The sequence below is a fragment of the Sinocyclocheilus rhinocerous genome, unplaced genomic scaffold, assembly GCF_001515625.1.
Source record: "Sinocyclocheilus rhinocerous isolate Xijiao unplaced genomic scaffold, SAMN03320098_v1.1 scaffold869, whole genome shotgun sequence".
NCBI classification, from domain to species: domain Eukaryota; kingdom Metazoa; phylum Chordata; class Actinopteri; order Cypriniformes; family Cyprinidae; genus Sinocyclocheilus; species Sinocyclocheilus rhinocerous.
The window spans coordinates 833,698-845,025 of record NW_015653483.1 but is presented as its reverse complement, the minus strand read 5'-3'; the positions used below and the strand labels follow the sequence as shown (position 1 = coordinate 845,025).

Below are 11,328 nucleotides of genomic sequence, written 5' to 3'. Positions count from 1 at the left end.
TTGAGTGGACTGAGTGGACTTTGCTGTTCCGATGAGCATGAACGGTATATGAGTGGAGCTGAGCGGAGCAATAGAGCGGGATATGCTTTTTTGAAAATTTTAGCAATTTAAAAATATTAAAAAAGGATTTTTTACACGGCACCCCTGCTCTCGACAGACGGCACCCCAGGGTGCCGCGGCACTCCGGTTGGGAAACACCGAGTTACACAACCCTCAAAAAGGAGTGTTATAGTAGTTATTTGTTATTTTGTCAATCAATCAATGTAAGACTTACATAGCTTTACTGTTGTATGTAGAGACGATCAACTTCAAAATGCATAATAATGCTTAATCACTGCCATGAGGCATGTATGTATTTTACACAAACATTGATTTGCATGCATGCATATTTGCTTTTGTATTCAATACTTATTGTAAAAATATAATCAACCAAAAATGTGTCTGAGAGTGTGTGTGTGTATATATATATATATATATATATATATATATATATGTATAAAATGTTCATTATACGCTCTTGTACAGGCTCAACAACGTGTTCACCACGGTACAGCCCAAAGTGGAGTTTGCCTTGCTGTGCAGCGGCCCATGACATCTGTAAACTGCTGAACCGAGCTGCCCTTTTGGATCTACCACCACAACCCCGCCAAGACCATCCACCCGCTCCTTCATATAAGTAAGAGCCAGGTCACTAGCTTCCTCTGGGGTCTTGCCTATAGAATAAAGAAGAACACACACTTAACTGAATCATGCAAGTAAGTGATTTACTAATATAAAACAAAATACAGTTGACTAACAATATTAACAAGCTAGTACATGGTATTATCATTACAGATCTCTATGCCAGATGTATGTGACCATGTAATGCATGATAAGGAAGCAAATGGTTTAAAGGAATAGTTCACTCTAAAAATGGTAATTTGCTGAAAATTTACTCACCTATACTATACAAGGCTATACAAGAAGGAATTTGTTTCTTCATCAGAACAGATTTGGAGAAATCATCACTTGCATCACTTGCAGTGAATGGGTGCCGTCAGAATGAGAGTTTAAACAGCTGATAAAAACATCACAATAATCCACAAGCAATCCATACAACTCCAGCCCATCAATGTATTTTGAAGCAAAAAGCCACGTGTTTGTAAGCAACATATCTATCATTAAAGCATTTTGACTTTAAACTGTCGCTTCTGGCCAAAATACGAGTCCATAATAACGCTTCAAAAAGTCAATGCCCTGTTGTCCTCTTACATCAAAATCCACCAACATATTTGTGTAGAACGGTTTTGGACTGTTTTCACTTGTAAATGGTGCTTAATCTGAGCATATTTTTCTTCTGATTCAGACGAGACGAAAGCAATATTATGGATAGAGGATGTATTTTCGCTGGAAGCAACAGTTGGAAGTTTAAAATGTCTTAATGATTGATTTGTTTATTACAAGCACACAGATGTTCGCTTCACAAGATGTTAATTGATGGACTGGAGTTGTGTGGATTACTTGTGGATTACTGTGATGTTTTTATCAGTTGTTTGAGCTCTCATTTTGACGGCACCCATTCACTGCAGAGGATCCAGTGATGAGCATGTGATGTAATGCTAAATTCCTTAAAATTTGTTTCAATGAAGAAACAAGCTCATCTACTTCTTGGATGGCCTGAGGGTGAGTAAAGTTTAGGCAAATTTTAATTTTTGGTTGAATTATTCCTTTAAATTATGTGGTTCATAAGGATTGAAAGGTGAAACCAAATAAATCTTATCAACACCCTGCCCATATCAACACACATAGATCCGAGTTGACCTCTGCTGCTTCAGCAAAAACATATTTTCCTGTTGTGTTTCCACACACACAAGGCAAAAGCAGACACACAGATCACCTCAACAGAAAACAAAGGCTAACTCACATTACACAACATACTGGCTGGGTAATGAGAGACCATGTTACATGAAATGTCCTTCTGAGGATGTGCAGGCAGGATAATCTGCGCTGTACTGTTCAGACAGGTGGTTTTACGTAACGCATTGTATGAGACTGACTAAAGTTGTTTTTACTCAGTCCCATGAAGTGAGCAATGTTTACCTAAACAGACTTGAGGTCAAGCATCTTAATGAGGCTCTAGATCTCCAGTTAATGTGTAGCTGCAGTAATACAAGCTATTTATTCACTAAAATGCTGCCAGGAATTGGTCACACAGCTAATCATGAACACATACGAACCGTTCATATGAGCTCATGTCAATATACCTGTTGCTTTTAAATCAGTATTACAATGCAGACTGATTTATGGTCCAAGATGTGACATTTATAGATGGCATGCAGTAATAATAAAACTACCGATTACAAATGCACAGTACACAAGAAGAGAGATATCATATGGTCATATGGTCAGATTAACTTTTCTTTATATAAAATGATAATGTACTATAGAAAGGGCACTATCACAACATAAACTCAGACAGCTTCATTTTTATCCCATCATGATTCAAAGCTCTTGCAATAGTGCTCAGTTTTAAATGTTTAATCAATAGTTCCAGTTACTTTTTCTAGGAACTAGTTTTAATTAGTTTTAATTTAAAATTTTTAATTACAATCTAACATGTTTTGGTTTCAATCCAAATCTAGTTGTCTCTTACAACTTCCTAGTTATTCCGAGCAATGTTTTTATTCCTTGCTCACCATGTACTGTATATTAAAATTAATACCAAAGTCCTCCAATATTATTTTTACTACTTCTGGTAGTGACTTGTTTTGAGAAACAGATATAATAACTTGTGTTAGTAGGAAAAGGAGAAGTAATATACGGGAGACATGAAATGTATTTCACTATTGCTAGACAATGATGAAATACACAAATTCAAAAGTTTGGGTCGGTCTCTTATGCTTACCAAGGATACATTTATTTGATCAAAAACAGAGTAAAAACAGCAGTATTGTGAAGTATTATTCCAATTGTATTATTCCAATTTAAAATAGTTGTTTTCTATTTGAATATATTTTTTAATATAATTTATTCCTGTAATGACAAAGCTGAAATTTTTAGCAGAGTCTGTGATAAATTTTTTCAGGATTCTTTGATGAATAGAAAGTTCAAAAGAACAGCATTTATTTAAAATATAATTTTTTGTAGCATTGTAAGTGTCTTTACTGTCTCTTTTGATCAATTTTTAGGTCCTTGCAGTTTAAAAGTATCATATTATATATAAAAAAAAAATAATACAACTGCTAAATACAGCTGACCAGAATCAAGTATTACAGAGAGTAAAAAGCCTAATAATAAAGTATATTATTCACGGTTTAAATAAATATTCTGTATAGTAAAATAAATATAGTATTCACTTAAAAAAAATAAAAAATAAGAAAAAGACCTCAAAGCTTTGTTTGTTGTTATGCTGAATAAGTTGTACTGATATTGTAACACATGCCTTGCTCCATGTGGAAGAGAATGAGTCTAGACAGCGTGACTTTCATGATGGCTTCCCCATGGCCTGTGGGTGAGACTGCCCCAATATTGTTATCTGCATAGCCCCCACATCCTGAGAATCAGACGAAAAAACACAAATCCAGAGTGAGATCTTTCCTATACACACACTCACACTCAGCAAACCTTTTGCTCCAGATGAACTTCCACCTGTTTGAGGCAAACCCTGACAATTTTCACTGCGTAAGGGAGAATAAAGCAGCTGTCTTTTTACACTTTTTATTTACTCACTTTCTAAATCAGACAATACCAGCAGAGTCTGTTTACCCAGCTCTGTTTCTATCGTTAACTAGTGTGTATGCGTGATTCCCACATGTTAAAATGTGTCCTGAAAGAATGTGTATGTGGAGGGTGATGTGGTGTGGTGTGCTGAGCTGGGGATCAGATCAGTGGTTTGAATATTAACTCAGCAGGCAACAAGCTCTCATGAGCAGCTGAAAATTATACACATTCTTGCATGTAAGGTCAGAGTTCAATCCCTGTCATATCAGCTGCTTAGGTGTTTTTTAGTCAAATTAAAGGTTAAAATTTAGTGTTAAAATACTTTCTTCTATTTCAGTTTAATTCACAGAAACAGCTATAAGTAAAGCCATGTGTAGGCGGATTTCTCTCAAAAGTGTTAACACTGAAGGTCTGTAGTGCAAATCAGATCAAGGCCCCTAACATACATTACAAAGCAGCAGGTTTGGATTTACCAACACACAGCGTGTCTCCCACACGACCCTCCATTTTATTTATCATTCCACCACTGGATGTGGCACAAGCAATGCTCCCGTCTTTGTCCACAGCTACTGCACCGACTGTTCCCATCTTGCCCCTGAAACGCATGCATACAAAATGGCTTTACAAACAAAATGTCTTACTTATTCTGGTAGCTAGTTCATCAGAAAGAAAGAAATTAGATAAACATAGAAACACGGCATGTGTTGCAATTTCTTTACATTTAAAATGAATGCACATAATTGGACAACACAAAGCATATTTCAGATATACAGTTCACAAAAATGGACCCTTTCATTGTGTATGCCTAAATAAATAAATAAACAAACAAGATTCAGCTTTGCCATTACAGGAAAAAATTACATTTAAAAATCTCTCTCTCTCTCTCTCTATATATATATAAACAGTTTAAATTGTAATAATATTTCACTGTTTTTACTGTTTAAAATAAATGTAACTTTGGTGAGCATAAGAGGCTTCTTTCAAAAAATAAATAAATAAAAACATACATACATACATAAAAAACTTAATTATTCCAAAGTTTTTATCAGTAGTGTATTTAGAATCTATGAGTTTCAGAGAAGAAAGTCATATAGGTACTTTTCATTTTTGGGTGAACTATCCCTTTAACTATTACTGCAACTCTTTCTTCTTAGTAGAAGTTTTAGACATTAGACATCTTATGCCAAAAACATTTATGTCAGCACTTTGTACCAGTTTTCATTACATAAAAGCTTTACATTTGGCATTCCACAGGGTTGGCATCTGGCTCCAGGTTCTTCTTCCAGCGCATCTTGGCATAGTCTGTGATCAATGACTCCTCAGGCACTTCCGGTACACCCATGCTTCTGGCAAACTTAGAGGCCCCTTCAGCTGTCAGACACAAGTGTTTGGTCTCCAGAGAGAGGACAGACATCATTCACATTACTACTATTATTATTTATTATTTATGATTATTTTAAATGCAAACTGTAGTGAAATTATCTAATGATTGCATTCAATGTATTCAAAAAGCATCTGATATCATATAGTCTAGTATTCCTACTATTAACACTTTTTGTTTTTAATTTTGGTAACTGTAGATTACTCAAAACTAAATCTCCCATGGTGGTTATATACAGTATTTGGGAAGATGTTGTGCAATTTACAATAATACCTTCTCCATGACAAGCCTGGCCAGTTGCACGGGGTTAGCAATTCCTCTGACCGCTGAAACAGCCCCACTATCTAGACTCCTGCCGTCCATGACCATTGCATCCATCTCCACCTCCCCCTTCACATTAAGCACTGACCCCTGACCTGTGACATATGGGCATAACCTGAGTTTTCTACTTACCCTGGATGTAGTATTAGGTATTAAGCAAGAAGTATGAAAGTATGAGAGTTAACTGATGGGTACCTGCATTGAATCTCGGGTTGTTCTCCATCAGGGCCACTGCTTCAACCACAGCATCCATGGCGCTTCCACCCTTCAGAAGGATGGCATACCCAGTCCTGGTTGCCTCCTTTACACCAATAGTAGAGAGTTCAGCTCTTTCTTTAGGAATATGACCAGCACCTCCATGCACCACCACTACAGGCAGCATAGCTGTCCACAATGATTGAGAATAATATTGAGAAGACAAAAAGTGAGAGAGAGAGAGAGAGAGAAAACTTGTTGTGTATTTAACTGTTGTATAAAAGCAATATCACACTCGCAATCGTGCTGCTGTTTTGAATATACATTTTTTAACCATATTAATTTAAACCGTATTATCACTTTGAGCTATATATCAAACCAGCTGCAAAATACGCATAATATTATTCTTTACGTTGCATAAAGCTAAATTCTATGCCCATTAGACCCTAAGATGTTATACATTCACTAAGTATAAATCAGTGTTTTTTAATAATTTTACTATCATAATAAATCTGTCTACAGGTAATGTATTTCAGCAGATGCAATCTACAATATCAGCATAGTGACCCGCTATAATGTCCGTTAATTTACAATGGCATGTCAAATTTCGTTGCTCATTTAGTTTACAAGCTGTAATCAGCCGAATCCCGTCATCAAATAAACTGCTCTATGAGTGAGTCATCAGGAAAGCTAATGACCAAAATCTAATGCAGCGTTTTTGTAATTTTGTGTCAGGTGCACTTGCCCACATACGCATAAAATTAAAAACGATATTTAACAAGGCTTTCTCACCAGATTAACGACTAACTACAGAAATATGAAATCAAAGATAGCAGAAGTGCATTAAAAGCGAAGGAACAAATGTAAATTTACCAATTAAGATTATCACAAGGTTTATGGTTCCATTTGCACAGTGAAACCAAAAATCCCAGAACACCTGGATGATTACAGCTGGTTTCTAATAGTAGCACAGATCCAGCTACCATTTCATTTATTTATTTCTATGCTGTTCTGTTACCTTTTAAGTTTTGAAACTGTCATCTTCTGGCAATGAATGAAATAACATTCACCACCATATCAGTGGCCTAATAAACATTTTGCAACCTACACTGATGTTATTCTCTGTCATCTGTTCGTCTGCTGTGTGCTGAATTTGCACTTGCAACACGCTGTTCTCAATCTTAACCGCGAGTCAGGCTCGGTGAATCTCGAGCGTCGGCTGCTGGTAGATGCGATTGGAGAGCGAAAATGGGATGCAGTGCGCGCGTGCAGCGAGCCCCCATTCTCAAAATGAGAGTGCGCGCGGTCGTCTAGAGTAGGCGTGCGCGCGCTTGAGGGGCTGCGGTCCCATTGACTATTCCGTCTCCCTGACAGCGGCAGCATCAGCAGCAGCAGCAGCAGCGAGCTCGGAAAACAGAGCGCCGCGCGGACTCCGCCTTTTCTCCCGTCATCCCACCCGAGAGCCCAAGCTCCGAAGCGGCTTCATCAACAAGCGCAAGACCCCCCTCGTCGACTCGCACATATCCTCCGGATCAGAGATAAGCCATCGGACTATGTCCTGAATAGCGGTTTACATAGCTGGGATTGTGCACCGATCATACAGGGGTAAAATATGTCCGCCTCGGTGGGGCCCCGCGGCGGCCCTCGCCCACCCTCAGCGCAGAGCTCCATATCCGAGCTACCGGACCTCAGTCACCTCACCGAGGAGGAGAAGAAAATTATCATGGCTGTGATGGTTCGGCAGAGGGAGGAAGAGGCAAAGGATGAGGCCATGCTCAAGTAAGACATCACACTTTATAGGGAGCCTGCCCGTAGCATTTGTGCTGCTTCTAGAGACCAAAAGGCAAACAGCTTGTAATGGTTTCTGTAGGTGCATCTGTTTGCAATAGCCTACTAATAAAGCCATCAAGCTGTACGCCTGCACATGAGCTCCTGTGTGTGTGTGGGTGGGTGGGTGAGTCTGGCCATGTATGTCCACTTTCTCCATCCTTATGGGCACCTGTCATGGATGAGCCTCACTTGTGTATTCATACACATCCATATGAAACAAGCTTGTCTAATGAACGGCCAGGTGACTGGTCACAGGTATAGCTGTTAAAGAGGGGTGTGTCAACATGCAAGAGCTAAATATCTACAACTCAATAAATCCTGCTGTTTTACACCTCACAGTGTGATGGATTAGTTTTAGGCAGCACACACGTCATGTCACATTATTAGTTCATTTATTCGACACATCCTGCATTTTTAATGTTTCTTTAAATAGGTTAGTAAAAGTTTTCCACACTATTCACCACCAGTGTCAGGATTCCTGCCTGGTCACGACAATATTTCCGTGCCTCGTCATCATGATCATCAGGATCTTTAACCCATTCATTGAAATCTTCCCTGATTGTAGTGTGAGCATCACTCACAGCTTGAAGTATCAGTCATAGCTTTATGTTTTCCTCATCTGTTCAATTTCCTTTCTTTTCTTTTCTTTTCTTTTCTTTTCTTAGATCCTCCTAATGATATATATGTATAGCATCATAATGAACTATATGTATAGCAAAAGTATTCAACTCAAAGAGCTTTACAGTAAAAAAAGACTTATTACAACAAGCACCAAATACTTCAAATGAAAACTGGTAAAAAAAAAAAAAAGATCTTTTTATGACAGGCACTCGTCAGCAGTTTACATGAAGGATGGTTTGTAAAGTTTTATTCTGAATGGCTATTTGTGGTTCATCAGTGCTGTTATCAAGAGTGTGAAGATGTTTCTTGGCTTCCTGTCCACCAGCCATTTAGAAGCCATCATTGCTTATATTACATTAGTTGTTGGTCACCTTGAGATTTGAAATCAGATTTATGCATCTAAAATGGGTTCACTGAGCAGCTACACTCGATAACCTAACCACTTCTTGTCCTAAATTACTTATAGGAAATAGTCATGCATTTATTTAATTTCTCAGTTTTTGTATATAAATTTTTTTTGTCACTAAACTCTTCTGAAAGAAAAATGAATAACATTTTTCTTTGAATGGTTAAAGGTCACAGGTCAAATGATCACTGAATTCCGTCTCAGTTACACAGTATTTCTCTTAGAGAGAAGAGACAGATCACCACATAATCTGTGTACTAATCTGTTTTAGTGTGCCGATAAACTCTCATTTTCATTGGCTGTGTGTGTCATGAGATCGATGTTTGAATTGGACAGTTCCTCACTCTCAAAGAAACTTCTGTCCTGAAGCAGAAGCTAGAGGTCGACCTCACAATGCTTTTGAGGCATTCAGAAATACAACAATACTGTGCTAGCTTAAAGGCATAGTTCACCCAAAAATGAGAATTATGTCATCATTTACTCACCCTTATGTCATTCCAAACCTGTATGACTGGCTTTCTTCTGTGGAATATAAAAGAAGATTTTTTTGTACTCTTTTATTTATCTTCATTTGTGTTTTGCAGACAGAATCTTTATTTTTGGATGAACCATTCTTTAAAAATAATATTGCAGAATTGTTTACAAAAGGAGATGTTTTGTCTTTATAACTCAACTTTCATTTCATGAAAATGCATGTTTGGTGAAGGTTGGTAATACTAGAAAAAGTTAGCTAAAGAAAAAACTTTTCATGCAAAAGAGCTAAGATTTATTTCTGAGAGATTTACCGTCACTATCTAAATTGTGTTTGTACATTTTAGAGAGGAGACGCCCATACAAGCAAAAACAGTGAACCTGGTCGGGAACAAGAAACCACCTCAGCAGAACGACATCAGGTAAACATCTCAGTCAAGTTTACATGCAGTAAGTTAATAATGGAGTTTGATGTAAATAAATGATAAACATTATAGTGCAGTGTGGTTCTCAACCTTTTTGTCTCCAAGGCCCCAACCCCTTTGTCCAACACAATATTCAAAGTTCCTCCTATCTAAGCCGTTTACAAGCAAAAACAGTGAACCTGGTCGGGAACAAGAAACCACCTCAGCAGAACGACATCAGGTAAACATCTCAGTCAAGTTTACATGCAGTAAGTTAATAATGGAGTTTGATGTAAATAAATGATAAACATTATAGTGCAGTGTGGTTCTCAACCTTTTTGTCTCCAAGGCCCCACCCCCTTTGTCCAACACAATATTCAAAGTTCCTCCTATCTAAGCCGTACTTCTAGTACTTGTATTGTAATACAAATAAACTCAAAAATAAGATGTCAATCCAGTGTTGTACATATTTAAGAGTAATATGGGGGGAAGTCGTGGCCTAATGGTTAGCGAGTCGGACTCATAACCCAAAGGTTGCGGGTTCGAGTCTCGTACCGGCAGGGATTGTAGGTGGGGGGAGTGAATGTACAGCGCTCTCTTCCACGCTCAATACCACAACTGAGGTGCCCTTGAGCAAGGCACTGAACCTCCAACTGCTCCCCGGGCCCCGCAGCATAAATGGCTGCCCACTGCTCCGGGTGTGTGTTCACGGTGTGTGTGTGTTCACTGCTGTGTGTGTGCACTTTGGATGGGTAAATGCAGAGCACTAATTCCGAGTATGGGTCACCATACTTGGCCACATGTCACGTCACTTTCACTTTATATAATTACGATTATATTAAGTAAATTTAAATACTTTTAAGACTTATTGAAGTCCCCCTGGAATTCTGCCCGCCCCCGATTGAGAACCACTGCTCTAATGGCCATTGCCATGTCATTCTATGTTCTGACTGTTATGACTGCAGTTTCTATAAATGTCAGACAATAAGGCCGTGACAACACTGCCTCAAAATGTAAGAGTCATACATGATAGTGAATGAAAGGTCAATATTTACCTCAAGGATGTGCCCTATGCTGGTATTTTTTGCAGCTGTAGGGTTTGTAAAGAATGAAATTATTGTGCATGCTGTTGTGACATTCTTTAATACTTTAAATGACTGCTTTATATGTTTTCGATTTTCTCTTTTATTGCCCATTGGGGTCATGCTGAAGCTGCTGAGAGTGTGCACTGTATTGTAAATCGAAATCTTTTTTACAGTCGCATTTTTTTTTTTTCCTGCAAAACAAGAAAACAAATCCTGGCACCTGTGGTGGTGCTTTAGAGTGCTGACAGAGAAATATTTATGCTATGTTAAATTATTTATGCACACCAGTATTGCCCTGGTTCTCTCAGCTGAAGAATAAGAGGACTGCGGTGTGGTTCATATCAACAGATAGAGAACATCTCTCTCCCACTTGCTTTCTCTGGTCTCTGGAGGGGTCAGAGGATCAGGAAGGCTTATGATTATGGGGCAAGTTGGCCAAAACACATCTGTTTCTGTGTGGAGTCCCTGGATGTGATCACTTGTGATGTCATCAGCCTGACCAAGAACTTGCCCCAGTAGAGTGCTGCAGTGATGATGTATTTTTGTAATCGAATCCAGAAGTTAGCATCACCCTGATGCCCTCGACATAAACCCAAAAGTATTTTACCAATGGCTTTTGGATTAATGTAGAAAATAAGCTCTGTGACCAACAGAAGTTTATGATTCCTACACATTTTGTTCATCATGATAATCTTCACAAATGAACACAACTTTTATAAATTTTGAAGCCTGAATACAATCACCAGAAGAAAAAGCTAAACGTAGGGTATAAACGAACTACATCGTGGTCACATGACTCCGACGACTCTTACAGTCTTTATTTAAAGGGGTGCTACATGCCCTTTTACAAGTTGTTTGAACTGAAATGTGTGTTGGCAGTGTGTATACACAACCACCCTATAATGATAAAAATCC

The 11,328-nt window shown here is 38.2% G+C and overlaps 3 protein-coding genes across 5 annotated transcripts in view; 2 read left to right on the top strand and 1 right to left on the bottom strand.

Annotated features, from left to right (window-relative positions):
- LOC107716290 (isoaspartyl peptidase/L-asparaginase-like) overlaps positions 1–6,460 on the bottom strand; it is a 15,509-nt gene extending 9,049 nt beyond the window's left edge. The window contains exons 1-7 of one of the 2 annotated variants that reach the window (XM_016522663.1): positions 6,389–6,460; positions 5,597–5,785; positions 5,354–5,496; positions 4,938–5,092; positions 4,173–4,294; positions 3,422–3,532; positions 494–713 (exon numbers count right to left, since the gene is read on the bottom strand). In XM_016522663.1, the coding sequence (XP_016378149.1) occupies positions 508–713; positions 3,422–3,532; positions 4,173–4,294; positions 4,938–5,092; positions 5,354–5,496; positions 5,597–5,783 (924 nt within the window). In that variant the 5' untranslated portion in view covers positions 5,784–5,785; positions 6,389–6,460 and the 3' untranslated portion in view covers positions 494–507. Of the gene's footprint in view, positions 1–480; positions 714–3,421; positions 3,533–4,172; positions 4,295–4,937; positions 5,093–5,353; positions 5,497–5,596; positions 5,786–6,388 lie in introns of those variants that run through there. The other variant, XM_016522662.1, reaches the window with a different exon arrangement.
- A 678-nt stretch (positions 6,461–7,138) lies between these two features.
- Positions 7,139–11,328, top strand: part of LOC107716277 (regulating synaptic membrane exocytosis protein 1-like) — a 26,813-nt gene continuing 22,623 nt past the window's right edge. The window contains exons 1-2 of the mRNA XM_016522654.1: positions 7,139–7,375; positions 9,272–9,346. Coding sequence (XP_016378140.1) covers positions 7,209–7,375; positions 9,272–9,346 — 242 coding nt within the window. The 5' untranslated portion in view covers positions 7,139–7,208. The remainder of the gene's footprint in view (positions 7,376–9,271; positions 9,347–11,328) is intronic.
- Positions 9,515–11,328, top strand: part of LOC107716318 (regulating synaptic membrane exocytosis protein 1-like) — a 79,702-nt gene continuing 77,888 nt past the window's right edge. For both annotated transcript variants that reach the window (XM_016522695.1, XM_016522694.1), the window contains exon 1: positions 9,515–9,569. The gene's annotated coding sequence lies outside the window, so the exon portion shown is untranslated. The remainder of the gene's footprint in view (positions 9,570–11,328) is intronic.